At 42.3% G+C, this 19,993-nt stretch overlaps 1 protein-coding gene across 2 annotated transcripts in view; it reads right to left on the bottom strand.

Annotated features, from left to right (window-relative positions):
• The window catches only part of LRRC41 (leucine rich repeat containing 41), a 117,439-nt gene that overhangs the window by 95,834 nt on the left and 1,612 nt on the right, over window positions 1–19,993 (bottom strand). For both annotated transcript variants that reach the window (XM_069232756.1, XM_069232757.1), the window contains exon 2: window positions 1,779–1,865. In XM_069232756.1, the coding sequence (XP_069088857.1) occupies window positions 1,779–1,865 (87 nt within the window). The remainder of the gene's footprint in view (window positions 1–1,778; window positions 1,866–19,993) is intronic.

The following is a 19,993-nucleotide window of genomic DNA, read 5'->3' as shown; positions in this document are numbered from 1 at the left end:
CTCGAAGGGCATACTCTTAGTCTGTGCTGGCGTCAGACATGCTCAACCAACTTTGTGTCGGAGTCCGGTAAGACAACGGAGGGGTGTCACCATGGGGCGTCTGTACAGGAGCAGGTACTGAGGAAGTCTCAGGTATCGCAGGTGGTGCCGCGCCGGATCCAGCACAGGGTCCAAGGGGCCGACTGGTGCTGAGGATGAATGCACCCGTGGGAATCCAGTGGGGGCCCCTTCCAAACCAGTGGGGCCCAAAGGCGCTCCAGAGGGATCAGAACCCCAAATATGAGGTGCCTGGCCTCATAAAACTCTTTTAGTTGGTCGGGAGTCACTCTGGATCTGGAGGCAGGAGTGGACCCTGGCAGGAGCTCTCGTTAAGTACAGACGCTTCCCCGCCACGTCCGAGGACTTGGACAGGCAGGGCAAAGCAGAAGACTTCTTTGATTTCTTTCTGTGGGACATACCTGAAGAAATAGATCAAGACTACGACCGTCGGGTGCGGCTTTGCAAGCAGTCTTGAGACCTGCCATGCAAGTGGGGTCACAAGCATAGTGGGGTGGTCTGATGTCAGGGAGCTTAAGGGAATGGTCCTTCACGTGCAAAGATCAACAGTCCTCACAGGTCTAGGAGTCATGCTCCATCTCCAAGCAGCAAAGACAAATCTCCTGTGACAGGCACTGCATGGCTTGATAGCCACTGGTTTCCCAGGGGACATACCTAGCACACCAGGAGAAGAAATTCTCAAAACAGTATCAACAAAAAGTTGAGAAAAAAGTCAGTCAAGAACTGACTGAGGGTGGCTCTTCAAAGAAAGATGATAACTGGGCAGAAAGAAAAGACTGACGTCCGTGCACTGGGTTAGCGCCTATAGGGGCCCTGGGCACTTCACTTCCAGCACGGCTGACGCAGAGCCGAACACCACCACCTACCAGTAAGCTGGAGTAGTGTTTGAAAATGTCCTGATCCAATCTGATACCTGGGAAATATTCTATAGTAAAGAATCTGCGGCTAGAAGTCTCTATTAGATCTGTAAAATAATAAATGCCAGGACCCAAGGTACTTCTAAGGAGGTCACTGCAGTTGCACCACTTACGGTCCCTGCCAGTGCTGCTAAACATCAGTACTAATGACACCTACTTAAGACTAAAGTCCCCTAAATGTGACAATACGAATTAAACTAGGTGACCCAAATCTGTAAAAAATATCTGTAGCACTATCATTTTTTTTACATTGCATACTGAATTTTTATAACACTTTGCTGATGTATTTTTTTTTTAATCTTTAAATCGACTGACAGCATCACCATGTGGTTGAATGTCATAAATATGTACCAGTGCCAAGCACCAGCAAACACAAGCACAAATTAAGCACTAAGGAAGCACAACATTTAACATAGGCATAGCTCTGTTTCTATGTATAAAGCCCTCAAGGATAAATAGGCATCAGGGCACTTATATTGGTGCAAGTCTAATAAGAAGGAGGAGTATAGGAGTTAAAGGTCAAAAACACAATTAATGATCATGCTGCCAGTCAATAATGTTAGTTGCTGGTCCTCTCATCACATATTGTCCCTAGCAGAAGGGGAGAGGGCTTTTGAAAGGTTAAGAGTTCTACAATGCCAGTGCCATCATCCTCTTTTTTACTACAGTCACTTCCCTAATCAGATGTCATGTTTTAAGAGCTTTCAGCAGAATGTCTGTAGTGTTAGTCAGACTAAAGTCCATAAAGATAATTGGCTTTTACTATGAATGTCAAAGATTTTTATTTTTAATCACATAACCCACCTTTTTTAACTGCAGCGGTCTCAATCCTATCCAGGTAGTAGATATTAAGAAATGGGAGGATGTCCTGCAGAATCACAGATGGCAGCTCTGCAGTAAAAAATAAAATAAACATATTTTCTCGAATTAAACACAAACATGAAAGGAAAAAACATAAATAAACCATTTTTAAACATCTGTGCATTTGCTTCAAGAGGGAGGGGAGAAGAACAAGTTGCAGTGTTGACAATAGCCACAATATTTCTGCATCTCACAGGTAATGTCTATAACAGATTTAAATTTTACCTGAGTAGGCCAAATTGCAAGCAGCTTACAGAAAAGATAGGAGCATGGTATGCTATATTACACAAACAACTAAGACCTCTCACCAGTTTCTAATTACAATCACCAAGACTATTTAATTTTTACTCCTATTCTAATGTCTGCATATGAATATGAAATTCCAACCTATATCCTTTTCTGATAACAAATGACCCTCTGATCAGTGATTATGATGGAAGGTTGGTAACTTAGATTCTCTGCAGTAAAAGATGTATTGGATCACAGTGTCTGGGGTATGCAAAACAGATAATTTACCCATCTCTGACAGGAAGATGACAAAGAACACCAGTAAAGTCATTTTATCTCTCGGCTAGTGTGCCCTTTCCTACAACAAATGGATGGCCTGAACATGCAGGCCATAGCAGTAAGAGGCACATTATGAAAGAGACCTGGCAATCGTGTATTTAGCTGCTTCTTGATCAGCTTTACTGCAGGCAAATGACACAAATAGTTGGGGAGTTGACATGCTGAAATGTAATGTACACCAGTAATCATGTTTGTACAGCATCTTCAAAGAATCATATGGCTAAAGGAAGAAGGCTGGAAGAAAAAGATATAATTGATATACAATTATGTTAAAGTCTTGGGAATGAAGCTAGCTTGTGTCTATAAGAGGATGAGCCCTTATGAATACAGTTTACTACCCACAGGTGCACTGTGTTTGTAACTTGGTGGTACAGTTGACAAGCATGATGATTACTATAAAAAGTGTTGGCATTAGTCTAGCTAAGATCAGATTCAAGTACCAACAAACAGTAGGACAACTAACAAAGGAGGCACGTACAGGTGAAAAGCCACACAACACTAAAAAAAACTTAGATGTAAACAGTGAAAAAAATATTCCCTATTCTTGTAAGCACCTATGGGCACAAAGTACTTCTTTGAGGCGTTTGCCCACAAGTGCAGGTCTAGAAATATGGTCTTGAGTCCAGTGGGTAAGAAAAGCAAACAAAGATCATCAACCCTGTTTCTCATACCTCAAATGTGACCAACGTAGAATTCCTTTTCCAAAAGGGCACCATCAATGCAATAAACATACGCTGAATCAAAATACCTCATCTTGATGGATAGGAAACAAAAATACAAAACAGAGAGAGGATGTTGAGCAGAACCCCTGGATCAGCCCACAGAAACCAAGATAAGAATCTAGCATGTTTCCACCCATAGAGTGCCGTCTGTGTGTATGGTGAATGGAAACAAACTTTATACTGAGAGAAAGTGAAACAGTAAGTTCTACCTCTAACATTTCAAAGGGGTCATCCTGCATTGCTCCAGCAACAAATCAAATCCCAGAAGAGGACTGAAGATTGAATCACCAGATGCCAATAATACCAGCTATGAAGGAGATGAGAGGCAAAATGATCTAGATAGGAAATCTCATTTTAAGATTCCTTTGACTGGTCTAGGCCCTAGTGGACTCTGCGTCTGCAGCTCCCATCTCTTCTCCTGCCTCGCTCTCACTCTCTTTTGGGCCTCTGTTTTCCACCACTTGCTCTTTTGCCTTTTCACTCTTTGTTCCTCTCACTTCTTGCTGGTCTTCCTTGCACGCCTTCCTCTCTCAGCTTTTTACTCCTTCTCTTGTTGTCTTGGTGCCCTTTCTGCTCTTTTTGCCGTTAGCTTTTTTATGCCTCTTTGCTCTTTTGCCACTTAATCATTGCTCTTTTTCCATTCACTCGTTACTCGTTTTCCATTCAGTATTTGCTCTTTTCACTCCTGTGCCATTTTTCACTCATTGCCCTTGTGTCTCGTGCGTTTTTTGCTCTTTTATTCCTTTTGCCCTTTTACCCTTAGTTCTGCCATCTATAGGTGCCCCCTTCCAACACTGTTTTCCCACCTCCCTCCACTCATTAGTTGCTTCTTCCCACGCTGCTGCTCCTTCCCACACTCCGCTAAGCATCACCCCCTGCGTTCCTCCCATCTCCTACTTAATGGTGCCCGCATCTTGGACTAGCCCTTAAGCAGGTGCCAAGGCCCAGCCCTCCCTGTCCTTATCTTGGACCAGTCCTCTGATAGTTCTAGGCCCTCTGTCACCCAGCTCCTGTGTCTCTGGCATCTGCCTCTTCTCCTGCTTTAGTCTCTCTCTCTCGGGCCTCTTTAACTTCCGGCACTTTTCTCTCTTTGCTCTTTATGCTTCTGTGCCATTTTTCACTTGCTGCCAGTTTGCCTTGTGCCTTTCTGCTCTTTTGCTGTTTTCGCCCTTTCACTCTTACCTCTGCCATCTCTTGGTGCACCCTTCCTGTTCTTGGTTTTCCTGCCTCCCACAGCATCTCACTCCTTTCCCACTCCTTACCCGCTTCTTCCTGCGTTGCCACTCCTGCTTTGTTCAGCCCTCTGTGACCACTTCCCCTCTCAGGACCTACTTAAAGGCAGTCGCAGCTTGGACGTTCCATTGGAAAGGCAACCCCTTCTGAGCTTGGAGCATACCCAGGTACTCAAACCCTGGTCATACACACCCAACCCTTCACTGCCGCTGAACCACACCACTAAACAAAAAAGAAGCTTTTGCTTGCACCCACTGTCACTTTGTGTGCAGTGGCGCACCTACCTTGACTACGCCAGCCACACAAACTAGACACAACACATCTCCTTCTCCCACTAGCAAACACACACCCCAAGACAAACTATCATGAATGATCCTCAACACCTGCTCACTCAGCAAACATGCCATGGAAATCTGGGACATCTTGGATAACAAAGCCTGGATTTCCTCTTCCTTATGGAAATGTGTCTAACCATTGAGTCGGCACCAGACATCGCCACAGTCATCGCGGCAGGATCCAAGACCGCAACACAAGCCAGGAATAGGAATCGCAATAATCTTCAAACAGTCAACTGCACTACAACCACAGAGAAAGCCACCCCCTTAATGAAATACTGACATTTCAAGCAGCAACATTCTTCCTGAATGGAACTCTTGCCTACTGACCACTGGAGCTAATTTCACTGAAAACATTACATATTTTGTCACTCCTCACCCCGCTCTACCATCAAATCCAGAACCTACAGGTTACTAGGAGACCTCAGCTTCCACCTGGAAGACCAGAACGACACCAGCGTCTATTACCCTCCACGAAAGCCTAGGAATCACAGACTGGCAACACGTAGTGAAACCCAAATACTCCACAGGACACACACTCGACCCAGTCTTCGCCACCTTCAACAGCATCAAAACCCCAACCATGCCTCTCACCTGGAACGATCACGCCAACGGCCATTTCCAAATCAACATGCCTCACCAGTCAAAACCTGACACCTCCACCCTAGCTAGACGCAGGTGAAACAACATATCGGAATCTAACTGTTCCTACACATGAACCAGTGCAACTGCAACCTAAATATCAACATCAAACAGCTCAACGACTGGATCACAGAATGCGCCAATACCCTGGCCCCTTGTGGACACAACACTCAAAGGAGAATTCAGAAGCAGGCCAACTGGCACACCGGGGACCTCCGCTCAACAAAACAAGGCAACAAACAACTGGAAAGAAGATGGAGAATGAACCACAAAGAAATTGACAAGGACACTTACAAACCAGCACTAAAACGCTATCACCAGTGGATCAGAGAAACTAAGAAATAGGCCCTAGCAGAGCACATATACAACAGATCCAAAAGCTGTAAAGAAATTTTCACGACTGTCAAAGACTTAACCACACAATTTTTCACCACTAATAGCATCCACCCCCTGGCAAGACTAATGCAACAACCTTCCAGAATTTTTCGGCAACAAAATCAAAACCATGTACAACATCTGTGTCCCTCTACTGTAACCCTTCAGCCTCACCTCTAGCCTGCCTACAAATAACCACAGAAACACCCTAACTACCTGGAAAACAATCACCATAGAAGAAATAGTCAACATCGTGAGAACCATCCATTCTGGGGCACCGATGGACCACTGTCCTCATCACATCTACAACATGGGCGCCTCACCAGCCAGCAAAGTACTCACCCACATCATGAACACCTCCATCACCACTACCACGTTCTTGGAGGCCTGCAAATATGAGATGGTCAATGCACTCCTAAAGAAACATTCAACAGACCCAGCTAGCAAACTACCGTCTGATCTCCCTACCACCCTACTCAGCAAAGTCATGGAGAAAGCCATCAACAATCAGCTCACCTACTACCTCAATCACAGCACTGAGACTGCCCTCATTGCAGCAACAGACATCATCAGGATGAACCCTTGGCTGATGAGAAAAAGTGGCCTTCATCCTGCTTGCCCTCTCCATCCTGATCAGATGGAAGACAAAAGGGGCATCCAGGGACCCAAACTCAACTGGATCTGCTCCTTCCTAACAGGAAGAACACAAAACCCTAGATGTCAAAAGTCAAGAATCTCATCTGTAGATCCCCCAAGGATCATCTCTCAGTCTGACCTTATTTACGTCTATCTACATGACCCCACTGGCCTACCAAATCAGACTGCATGGCTTCAACATACTTTCCTACACAAATGACACATAATTGATACTCTCCCTGTCGGACAAGATTCCCATGACAAAAGACAACTTTGCTACCTGCATGACCAAGGCAGCCTTCTGGATGAGATCCAATTGTCTAAGGCTCGAATCAGACAAAACAAAAGTGGTGCTCTTCGGAAAGATAGCCTGAGCTTTGGATTCCACCTGATGGCCAGCTGACCTCAGATGCACATCTACCCCCACCCCCCATGTGAGGAACTTGGGAATCATCCTAGACGAAAAACTGAACATGACAATCCAAGTTAACATGGCGATCTCAACATGTTTCCATATGCTGAAGATGCTGCAAAAAATCTTCAAGTGGCTCTAGAGCATATAAGAGGAAAACCGTCACCTAGGCCCTGGTAACCATCAGACACTACTATGGCAATACACTCTACATAGGCATCACCGAACAGCTCCTAAACAGGCTCCAAACCAACCAAAGTGCTGCTGCAAGGATCATCCTCGACATAACTCACTACACCCAGATCACTCAACACCTCAAGCACATTCACTGGCTTCTATACACAAACGCACACAGTTCAAATTCCTTGTATATGCATACAATTCTCTACATAACATACGCCCTCTGCCTACCTCCAGAGTCTCGTACAATTCCATCAACCTCAAAGTGGTCTATGCTCCGCCGGACTGTCATTTACACATGTACCCTGCATACACAAGTACTGACAAAAAAAAAAAACACCCGACAGCCTGCTGTCAAATATTAGAGGCCACCAGGGGCCAAACTTCATAAAGAGCCTTGGGGGGCAATATGTATTTGCACCCACTTGTTGTGTCCCCGGGGTATGGTAGAAGAGGCAGCACATGCTTGTCCAACCCCTTCTAATATGGTCCACAAGCCAGGGAGAAGAAAAAAAACAGAAAGTAGTATCTTTCTACCTCCATTCCTGGGGAAGACAGGGTGAAGATCACATAAATACTAAACGTAATCTTTGGGGCCACTGACAATCATTGTGGAGTCAATAAAGGAGACTAAAGATGGAGGCTTTATTTGATCTGATTATTGCTGCTGCCATTTAGCATCAAATATTTCTACCATCATTGATGTGTGTTATTACATAAAGCTACCGATGCTCATTACCACATGGAACCATTGTATAGTCTGACAGACACTGTTCAGGTGGCTATGCAACAGGAAGGGATTACTGAGCCACAACTGTCGGGGGGGTCAAGGCTTTTTGCCACTAATGACCCGGGGCCTGCCCTACTACAGCTCTGCAAACCAAGTACAACCCTTTCCGCAATTGATTCTCACTGGTAGCAAGGCTAGCAATCACAGGCTTTTTAGGGAGGTTAGTGGATGTACTTAGGCATCAATACCACTTGCCAGCAATGCAGTAAGATCAATGTCCACCCCAGTGCTTCACTTTGTAGAAAAGACAAGTACTTTATTATACACAAAGGACAGAATTCCCCTACACAATCAAAAATGCACAAATACCCGATTCATAGGTGTGAGTCTGGATTTTCAGGGGCCTCTGCCACCTAAGCTAGTTATACCTCCTCCTGGTCCTTCCTGGGTCCCCCTTCTCTGAGTGCCTCCTTCAGTTACAGAGTTCAAGACAAGGCCTATAGGTTCTGCTTGCACCCTTGCTCTGCCCCCTACTGGTTTGGTCTCAGCACTCAGTCTCTCTCACCTAGACCCACTCAGTCTATCACTCGGTTCATAGGGACAGCGCAGGGCCCTCCTACAACAGTAGGATTTCTCTGGTTGCAGGGAGTTTCCAAGCGGCGCACAGCAATCTTCCACTGAGCTCACTCCAACCCTTCAGTGAATATTTAACTCACGCCACTGCTCACACCAGTGAGTACTTGATGTACAGCTCAACCCACCTCTCCGGTGGGTTCCTGAATCACGGCGTGAATCACTCCAGTGACTGCTTGACAGGTGGCTCCATCCAAACCTCCAGTGGGTACTTACAGCGCAGTTCACTCCAACATGCCGGTGAGTACTTGCCACTTTTTGAGTGCAATGGTCACACACCCACAAATGGTGATTCTTTGGAGCAGTGGACGCCAGGTGCTATCTTCGGCACGCAGTGCCTCAAGGGGATTATCTCAATTCTTCATGAGGCACCCCAAGGGCTTCACTATGGTAGTGACCCTACAGCACATTTGGGCAGAGCAGTGGTCATGCAGACCCGCTGTGGGACACAAGGGCTGCCACCAGGTGCTTATCCTAGTTTCAGTCACAGCTACAACTAGGGTAAATGACAAAGATATCACTGCCCTGTCTGGCAGTATCACAATTCTTTCACTGCTCTTACTTGGCAATTCTCTGTCTGACAGACACCACGCCATGGTCAGTAACGGCAGTCCATTCTGCAGTCAGCTCCTGCTGCAGGGTTGGCGCTTTCTTCCCTTGCTTAAAGGCAGAATTTCTTAGTACACAGGAAACACTAGTAATTTTGCCCTCCGATCGGACGCGAGGCAATGTTCCCTCACTTCTGTGGAGTTGGCTGTCAGTTGGACAGCAACACTTGGCTGCATAGTAGTACACGAGTACTCTGCAGAGTATGCCCTCATCTGTAGAAGAGAACCACAACAAGCAACAATGGTTCTGGGGCTCCCTCAGTCTGTGAAACTGGCATAAAGATGGATGTGTATGTCAGGTCTGTTTCCTTGAAACCAATCTGCCCCTCTCATGTGTTCTGGCCAGGTCACCTTCTATACCTGGCCTTTGTCTGCAATGCTGCTCTGCCCAACAGAACAGTACCACAGAACAGTCCCCAGGTGGAGCCCCCACCAAAGAGGTGTGAGCAGGCTACTTGCTGGCTGTGAGATTGCTCAGCCTAAGTTTCTACTTGCACAATGCAAGGAGTACAATACTTCAGTTCTGCAGGATATCCTTCACAAAAGCAACTGTTGGCCACACAACAGTGGAGGTGGTCTGCTAGCTGTTCACAGGGCTCAAGGCCATGGCCATGTATGCAAAGGTCAAGGCCATGTATGCAAACATATTTTAATAATTAATTAATACAAGAAGGCTACATAAGCTGTTAGGTTGTACAGCTTAGAGCTGCTAAAAAAAAAAATAGGATTCTCACATTCCTGGTTTATAGTTATCGGAGAGTGTGTAAGGTTGAAATTGTATGAAGATGGAGCTACAGTGAGGCCATCACCTGTGTGTTGCTACTGGAGGCACCTGTCGCAAAACAAAATTCAACTTCTAAGAAGCATGTGACCCTAGGTATTCCAAATTATCATGTCCTATGCCATGTTTTATGTTTTGTATACACAAGCTGTGCAGGGTGACTACCCATCTTATTTACACAGGCCGCTGGTTATCTGATGGATGTCCATTGTCCAAAATTAATACTGTAGCAGACAGCATTTGTCCGTAATTTGAATGCTGCTAGCTGCATTCCAAAACTAGAATGCTGGTTGAAGCCTAATGGCTACTAAAACTCTGTCGAAAGGATAAGGGTTGAAACCCTGCTGTATCTATGATCCGCATGTGTCTGCTTGAAGGTCTGCTTAATTACAAAGAAAGTTGTAAAGGTTTGCTCAGTAAAATATCAATTCTAAAGTGTGTTAATATGTTTAAAATTGTGTTGGTCAATGGGAGAACAGTAGGCTTGGTCCAGGAATTTTTTTAATTAATTAGATAATATTTTAATGGCCATTCTGTAAATATTTTTGTATAAAATATTCCCTGCTCTAACAAACAACACTACTGCTCACTCTTGTTGACTTTCATTCCAAATGCTTTCATCTGCAGAAGTATAATGTTGTTTAGGCCTAATGGTTACAGTCCAAAACTCCAAGTCTGATAGCCTTTTTCCAAATTACACCGACATATGTAAAATTGTAATTGCTAATGGGAAACTAGTAAAAGAAGGGTAAAACAAATGTTTATAGCTAAGCAAATAATTTAATAGGCAGACTGTCCAAAAATATACACTTTACCATGTGCACTGCCCCAGTGATCAAAACGACTACACTCGCTCCCATAATTTTTTCAAATGTTTTCATTTGCAAAAGTAAAATGCTGGCTGTGGCTTAATCATTTCAGTTTAAAACTCTCAGGGGCAGATTTACTGACAGTAGTAGCAAATGATTTATCTGGTGATTAATAAAAAGTATTATGAAATTCATGACAAATTTCAGCAACATTATGTTGCTGTCTAAGAAATAACTATCATTTTTCATTAACCCCATCCCATGCTAAGAGTTGCAGTTCATGCAATAGTTTGTTAAAATCAGGACCCTATATTGTTAATTAGATGCTAATAATTGTCCATAATAAAAATATCTGTACATAGCAGAACAACCTATATTCTTACAAAGAGGGATGTAAAAGAGAAATAAAGTGTAATGCAATTTCTGAACATGTTGCTAGGTTTTGTTTTAACAGTCTCCCTTTATAGAGCTTTCTGTAGTCGCATTGTCTTCCAGAACCAAAGGTTCATCAAGGTGAGAGAGTAAACTTGCTGTTAATAGAAATTTAAGTGCAGTGCAGTTTCTAAGCACATAGCTGAGATATGAAAGTCAATTTACCTGTGTCCCCGGCTTGTTGCTCTCTCTTAGAATTACCTTGCAAAGCCTTATACTTCTATGTTATATAGAACAATACATTGTCTCGGATGATCATAAGTAACATGCAAATGAAAGGGGTTCATATCCTCCTATGGTGCATTACACTGGATATTTCACAAAACAATTCTCTCTCTAGAGTGCACCAGTAACCTGTGACTATAGCAAGACTGACCAAATGCCAGCGTTATTAAAACAGGATGTGAAAGAATTAAGGGCCAGGTGTATCAAACATGCATTTTGGTATGTATCAAATCCAATTCGCAATTCGGTACATTGTTAATGAACTGCAAATTGGATTTGCGACAACATACCGATTCGGTATTAGGAAGTGGTGTGTCAAGGGCACGCCCTTCCTAATACCGAATCGCAGACATATGTATGATTGTTTTGTGACCATGACTGCGGTCGCAAAACAATCGCAGTTACCACCAATTTCATACTCGTGGTGACCCATTCCCCTTTGTGAATGCATGCAAAAACATTTTTTAAGAGCAGGCAGTGGTCCCACGACCACAGCCTACTCTTAAAAAATGAAAAGAAAACTTTTCATTTTTTCTTTTTTAAACTCAATCCCGTTTTACTTTAAGGAAAACAGGCTTCATTAAAAAAAAAGAAAAAAAAAAAAAGATTGCTTTATGTAAAAGCAATCACAGACATGGGTCTGCTGAGCCCAGCAGGCCACCATCCCTGTTATTGTAGCCATTCGCAATGGGTCGCAAATTGCAATTTGGTAATCGCTATTGGTAATAATGATACATCTGGCCCTAATTTTTTTTTGCTAGGGAAGTTATTCAAGATACAAATTCGATAATCCTGGGTATATTTGCTACTTTTTCTTGTTTGTGTCCAATGTTGATTTACCTTGCAGTTTTTCAACTCTTATTGCCAGATACATAGGTTTTACCAGCATGCAGATCAACTTATGATCCGCCCCTTTTAGACATATGGTATGGTTTTTTCAACCGTACGCACTCCCATTTTTATAAAAGCAGAAGATCCCAAAAAATTGACCTATACATGACATGTGTAAGTGACTCAAGTCGATACCCATAGCCTCTGCAGTATTTAACTGTTGTCTTTTTTGAATGACTTCTAGCATTAAAAGCTAGAGGTGAAACAAGGAGTCATCTTAAACTAATATACTTCAATTGTGTGGTTTGTTTTAATGCCGTAGTCAGTTAAGGGTGTGGCGATGCAGAGGAAAATGTTGGTAGCAATACATTTCCTATGAGAAGTTTTGATACAGCCTCAATATTCCCTCAAAGTTAGATAGCAATTGCGGATATTCAAGCTGCACATTTTAATAAGTTTCAGCTTGAATTCCTGTTCCATTAATCCTTCAATGTCACCTCTTCTAATATTTTATCCAGACTGAATATGCCATTTGTTGTATGTATTTGAAGTAGTTTGCATTATTCTTTCCATATGAAGCTTTCTAGAGAACCAGGAGCTGATTTCTTCAATCTGAATCAATATTTAACAATCTGAAAATCTACAACAGTTTCAAGATTGATCAGTAAGAATTCAAATCTATGTGACTGATTGGAGTGCTGTTGGGTATGTTCCGACTAACGCTGAGAGAATGTTTTCTAGTTCTTTATGCATCTTTGCTAAATAGGTGGGCGAGCCATAGGTTATGGCTGGAATTTTTTTTGTCATGAATAGCTCTATGATGGATCTCCCATACAAGTTCTCTAAAGTCATGTGTACTTTTCTTGGATGTTGTTGCAAGTATTTAACAAGATTACACATAGCTTGAAGCTAACTCTTCAAGTTAGTTGTGCTTCTGATCCTACCATACACCCAGATGTAAATAGATGTCCGATTAAATTGTAGTTTCTCCTACGATCCACATCAACTAGATTTTCTGAAGTGCACTAGCTTAGTTGTATTCAAATTAAGTTTCAATTGTTTTTCCTCATTATAACTAGAGAGGCAAGGTAGTTTCCTTTGTAGTCCAATGGGGGTGTAATCAAATAGGACAGTATCATCTGCACACTGAAGAGCAGGAACGCGTAAGTTACTTAGGTGCGGTGTAAACGTTCTCGTCTTTTTAAAGAAAGGTATTAAGTCAGCCACAGCAACAGAGGGCAGCAATGAAAGCTGCTGTGCTATGTTTCTTAAAGGGGAAGAGAGCATTGAACTGCCTAGTGCTACGCATGGACCTCACACCATGATGCAAAGGTGTGTGACTTATGTCTAGCATAGACTTTTTACTCAAAGCATACCCTTCCAGTACAAAATCCTATACCTAGACAATTTTTCAATCATTTGCTACATTGGGTGAGTACTGTACAGTGCAGTACACATGCATTCTGTAAACTGTTTGGAAAAATAAACATGTTTATTTAACTTTGAGCCTGCTTGTTAGGATGCAGTTATCTCCTTCTCTGCATCGCATGGGGTGGAAATGGTAACGTAAGTGGACAATCATACTTCAGGGTTAATATGACTTATGTTGGGACCCTTTCTATAATACCAGACACATGCTTTAGAGGGCGTTGCCCCTCTGGTACTGTGCATGCAGGCAGAGGGAAGAGAGCTATAATTTACTTTAGAACTTTATGACCACATGTCCCAGAAATCTTATTGCTACTCCAGTGTATCAGACACGTTTCGGGCTCTATGTTATAACAAGTATTTGCAATGCAACAGGTCTCGCATTTGCTGGAGTTAGAGCTATTAGCCTTGTAACCTCCTAACCAGACTTTTATTGCCACACAAACTGAAAACAAACAAAACAAGCGTGATCGCGCTATGTAAAACCCTGCATGGAAAATAAAAAGATGAAGTAGTGCTGTTAGACATTTCATCCTTGGCGTGGTCTCCCTTAACTTTTTGCCTCTGTTTCCCAGGTTGTTGATGTGTGCTGGACTCTGTTTTTGCTGGTTTTGTTACTCTGGGCACTTTACCACTGCTAACCAGAGCTAAAGTGCAAGTGCTCCTATACAAAATGTGTATGTAATTGGTTCATCCATAATTTGTCATATTTGATTTACTGGTAAGGCCATAGTACAGTGCACTAGAGGTGCCCAGGGCCTGTAAATCAAATGCTACTAGTGGGCCTGCAGCACCGGTTCTGCCACCCACATTAGTAGCTCTGTAATCATGTCTCAGACCTGCCACTGCAGTGTCTGTGTGTGCAGTTTTTAACTGTAAATTCGACTTGGCAAGGGTACCCACTTGCCAGGCCTAAACCTTCCCTTTCCTTACATGTAAGACATCCCTAAGGTAGGCCCTAGGCCAAGGGCAGGGTGCAGTGTATGGTTAAGGTGGGACATATAGTAATGTGGTTTATGTGTCCTGACAGTGAAATACTGCTAAATTTGTTTTTCACTGTTGGCCTGTCCCTCTCATAGGTTAACGTGGGGGCTACCTTTAAATATTATTAAAGTGTAGATTCCCTATGGGAGAGGATAGACATGTGGAGTTTGGGGTCTCTGAGCTCACAATTTAAAAATACATCTTTTAGTAAAGTTGATTTTAAGATTGTGTGTTTGAAAATGCCACTTTTAGAAATTTAGAATTTTCTTGCTTAAACCATTTCTGTGACTCTGCCTGTTTGTGGATTCCCTGTCTGGGTCAGTTTGACAGTTGGGCTGGTTACACCTCTCACTAGACAGTAACACAAAGGGAGCTGGGATGTAGTCTGCATTTCCTGATGAGCCATCTGTGCTAGGAAGGAGCGGTCACTCACACCTGAAAGGGCTGTGTCTGCCCTCACACAATGCAGTCTCTAACCCCCTGGCGAGTGTCTGGGGCCTGGCCTGGGCAAGGCAGGATTTCACCTTCAAGAGAGACTTTGCTTTGAAGTAGGCCTACTTCAAAGGGCAAAAAGGGTATAAGAAGGGCACCCAAAACCACAGACTTTAGAACACTTCTGGAAACCAAAAGGGACCTCTGCCTGGAGAAGAGCTGAAGAGCTGAGGAAGAAGAGCTGCCCTGCCTGTGACTGCCTGTGACTGTGCTTTGTGGAGCCCTCCTGCAGTTGCCGCTGTGTTGAATTCAACGCTGCAGGGTGCAGCACCTTATGTGGTCAAAAGAGGTCCCAAGGGACACCTATGGACAGTCTGTGGTACTGCACCCTTTCCCTGCTTGGCACACATCACACCAGTAAATGTTGCAGGCTGTTTTTCAGCCACCATATTAGAAGTATAAAAGCGTTAACGTAACCAGCCAGGTTGTTTCTGCTTGTATTTCACATGCTTTACTTAATCTTGCATTCTCTATGAGTGTTTTCTTTTTCCAAGATGTTATAAGTTATTTATTTTTTTACATGAGAATGTGAAGTTTCATACAGTGCAAAAAACGATCGGAAGAGTGCTTTACATGACTACGTGAAGTTTTATATAGTGCACCTCATAATTATTTTTTTTCAAACAACATATTACTCTTATCTCCCCTCCCTCATAACCTGAAAGCACAGCATAAAACTTTTCTCAAAACGGGCGCTATGCTTCATTTTTCAGCACGGTGCCAAAAACTCACTGGGGATGTGTTGAATTAAACATTGCAGGGTGTGGTACCTTATGTGGCAAAGAGCTCCCAAGGGACACCGAGAGACAGCCTGTGGTACTGTTGCCTTTCCCTGTTTTAGAACACTAAATGTTGCAGGCTTCAGCCAGCACTTTAGAAGTTTAAAAGCGTTAACATAACCATGTTGCTCCTGCTTACATTTCACATGCTTTACTTAATCTTGCATTCTCTATGAGTGCTTGCATTTTCCAGGATATTGTAACTTAATATTTTTCACAGCCAGCATATTACTCTTGTCTCCCCTCCCTCATAACCTACTTCCCACTTCCTGGCTCTTCAGCACTGCAAGGTCATACGAATGGCAATAGCGCTATGCAAATGTCATCACTCTACTGCGCACAAAAAAAAAAAATACAAAAAAAACCCATTTTCAACCCCAATAGCTCTAACTTTTACAAATGTGAGACCAAATGCTTGTTTTCCTTGGATCAGAATAACATGCTTTTAATTGCCATGTCTCCTTTCCCAAATCTACAGGCTTAAATGGATTCTCTTTAGCAAAGATGTGTGATTAGATCCTACAGTGTTAATTGGACAGTGGGAAATGAATTTATAAATTAATCATCTGCTTTCTTTCTTCTCATATTTTTCATATCTCCATCCCTGATGTTCCCTTTCACACAATCCTTCCCCTCACCTGGCCACATCAATAATCTGTCATTTTCAAAGTCAGAGTTAGTGGTGCCTAGTGGTGGGCCCAAAGAGCATTCTGTCTTCTCTGCGTTTGACAATCACTGCCTAAACGAGGTGTCTTTTTCTACACAAAGCCTGGTCTGACATTTTTAGCTGACAGTGCTTTATACCAAAAAAAAACATGGCTTCTTAGGCTGGAATCTCAAAGTAGCGCCTGATGCAGCATATAGGGATGTTTGCAGTGAAAAAAGCAGAGAAGGTCTGGTGTCATAGTTGGACCTGACAGCTTTGAAACTAGGGACCCAGGTTCAAGTCCTGGTATTGGCTCAATATACTACGTTTCAGGGCAAATCACGTAATCTCCCAGTGTCTAAAAAAAAAATGAATCTGACCTTGTTTATTGTAACTTGTGCTCACATAAAGCGCTCCAATACTCTTGGGCAGGTTCACGCTGGCAAAAAAACAATGCTTCTAATACAAAAAAATTTGAATGCTACTGACTTCAAGGTCATGTGCCTGCTTAAAAGACTATTCCAGTACAAAGAATGTCAAGGTTCATCCAGTAAAGGGATAATTGTTTTCAAATGTCAATGTCTAAAATCGGGTTTCTTATTGGGAGAATTGTTGAATCATGTAAAAAAAAAAAAAAAAAAAAAAAAAAAATATATCATATATATATATATATATATATATATATATATATATATATATATATAGAGAGAGAGAGAGAGAGAGAGAGAATTTTTATTGATAAGAACAAGAACCTGGTTATTTTGTAGAAAACAACATGCACTGCCGAGCACTGTCCTTGTTTCCTGCTGGATTGCCTGATCTTTTTGTTTGCACACAGCTCCTAATTATACATATCTACACTATTAAAGACCTCTGTTTCCTGTTCTCCTTGTTTGCTGCCAGTGTGTGTGGTACTTTGTTTGTTTGTACAAATGCTGACTAATTAAAGCCCTGTTTCCTGCCGGAGACTGGCAGGCAGCATTCTCCATGTGCAGGACTGCCTGTCAATACCATGCTCACAGTATGGTCCCCGACTTGGCTTTGTCAACCCATCTCAAGAGAGAGCTGTGTCTCCCGACAGCACCGCCTGAGGCTTCTGAGCCCAGCCGCCAGAGTCACCTGGCCACGACTGCCTGGAACCTGGGGGCTGGCAACTTTTCTTGGAATCCTATCCCTTCAAAACTACTTTCTACAACTATGAACCTAGTTTTTTCAGCCAGTGCCACTGTGTCTCCCTCATGCTGACTATGACCATCATTCTCTCACCACTGCTCAATATTCCAGTTACTTCGGCCCAACAACAAAAAAAAAAACTCAGGTTAGTGCACCAGCTGGGCGCCTCTTGTTTTTGGTTTCTCCCTTTTTCAAGGGCACAATTACAGTTTTAATTTAAATGAGGACGATTTAATAGAATAAAAATGAAAGAGGACAAACTGGGTGAGCTGTGCAAAGTAGCACAAGGTAAAAGACAGTTAACAGGATTGTTAATATTCAAATGACCTCCAAGTGGACTCAGATTTCTTTTAGTATCTCTTGTTTGATATTTTCTCAAGGACTCGAACCCAAAAAACTCTTTAAATGAAACTGTTTTTGAAAGAAAGAGCAGATTTTTGCCTGAGTGTAATTTTACCTTATGGAGAGTAGAAGGGTAAACGTGTAGGTGATTTCCACAAGTGGAAACTTTACTGGTGAGAATGAACCAATCTATATTACATGTACAAGGATTCGCTGATGAAAAAATAGACTTATGTTTCTGTGCTTTATATGCCTAGTGCCACTGGAATTCCACAATTATGCCTCAATGCATATTCCCCTTAAATAAGAATCTCACTTACCTAATATAAAAACCACCATCCACTGTGTCTGCTATTTTAACACACAAAAAAAACATTTATAGCTCAAATGGATCAAAGGTTATGGCTTCTCACATATTCTATGGAATGGGTTCCTCCTCAATGGTAAACACTTTGCAAGGTTGACAATTCAACTTTTAGTTGTTGATTGAGCTACCCATGTGTTAAAATTATACTTTTAAAGTGAGACCTTTACCCGGACCCTACTGTTAAAAGGACAAAATAATTAATATTGCCAGAAAATATGCTCTATTACACTACACAATTTAACTTTTCTAGACACATAATTGAGTTGCCTTTGCCACATTATTTTGTCATCCACTGCCAAAAGATTCTGGTGGTCCTGCCTATGGCCTAGCATCAATGGCATATGTTGAAATATTGTAGCGGTGTTGTAACACAGCTTCCGACAATGGCCTCAGCGTAGGACTAGTCCAGTCTGTATAGACTTCACTAAACATTTCAGCAACTCTGCAAAGCTGCTGATGCGGTTCACCTTATCCATTATTTGAAACTCTAGTATCTATTCAACTAATACAGGTGTGTCACACGCAACAACCTATCTTTGGAACGATAATGACAAACCATTTTTTCAAAAGTTCCCTAATGTTCCTAATCTATAAAAAAAAATTATGTCATTTATACTCTCCAATTTCTGGCAGCAATACAACAGTCAAAATAATTTTACCCAAATGAAATTCACCTAGATTGACAAACAAAATAGGTGCGATATCGAACTGGAAATTCAGATCTACGTTAATTTGACATATTCCTGCTCTGACTCCTATTCATTTGCTCTTGGGGGAAAAAAATGTTTAAGTCTCCCGGCTCTGACAAAAATCATGCCTTCAAAAAGTAGTAGTACCAATGCCTATGAACTTCAAGTCCATATTCAGCAAAACAATGCTGCATCTGGCAGTATTGATACATGATACAAGGTTGTAACTGTGAATTGCCTCGGATGTCGTTGTGAAATTCTGTTTAGTGTGCATGTTTTGCTAGATTTTTAACCCAAAGTCCAGCTACATGTGATTTTTTTTAATCAAAACAACAATTTGAAATTGTTTTGACTTGTACTTGAGTCAGATGTCTATTTTAGAATGACGTGGCCTCTTCAGATATGCCCCTAATATTGACCTTGCCATGAATTGTATCCCTTTGTAAGGAATTTGTAATCAATGCCCAGAATCGGTCCCTACACAACGTGGTCAGCCTCGAACTGCGTCATTCTTATCTAGGGTTACCATGTGGCTGACTTGTTGTTTTTCTTTTTCCCAGCATGACCAGTATTTTAATGTCCTGGCCCATACAAAGACCATCACCTAAAGCAGGTATTTTTGTCTCTTATTATTAAATACCTAAAATAGTAAATATAACCAGAAAAGACTTACAAATGTGCCCTATGACTGTCCTAATGATCCATGACTGATCTTTAACATTAAAAATGAATATGGACGATTTTATAAGTTCTACTTAAGCATCATGCTGGGCGTTTACGAAATATTAAACAAGCATTGGCAAAGCCAATAGGTCTTGCCTATGCAAGAGCTATTAGCTTTGCCAATTTGTGTTAGCCATGTTGTAAACCACACAGGCTGCTGTTCAGCATGGCTAAACGTTAGTGGATTAGAGGAGAATCACATGGAGCATCACTGAGTGGAGTAGAGTGAAGTGGCAGAAAGTGTTGTGTATTGGAGTGGCATAGTGGGGAAGTCACGTAGAGGCATACACTAGAGTGGAATAGAGTTGATTAGTGTAGAGTGCATTGGTGTAGTGCTGCAGAGTATAGTGTTGTAGAGTGCAATGGCACAAAGTAGAGTAGAGT

Source organism: Pleurodeles waltl, chromosome 4_2 (assembly GCF_031143425.1).
Source record: "Pleurodeles waltl isolate 20211129_DDA chromosome 4_2, aPleWal1.hap1.20221129, whole genome shotgun sequence".
NCBI lineage: Eukaryota > Metazoa > Chordata > Amphibia > Caudata > Salamandridae > Pleurodeles > Pleurodeles waltl.
The sequence above is the reverse complement of the archived record's forward strand: the minus strand, read 5'-3'. Positions and strand labels throughout refer to the sequence as shown.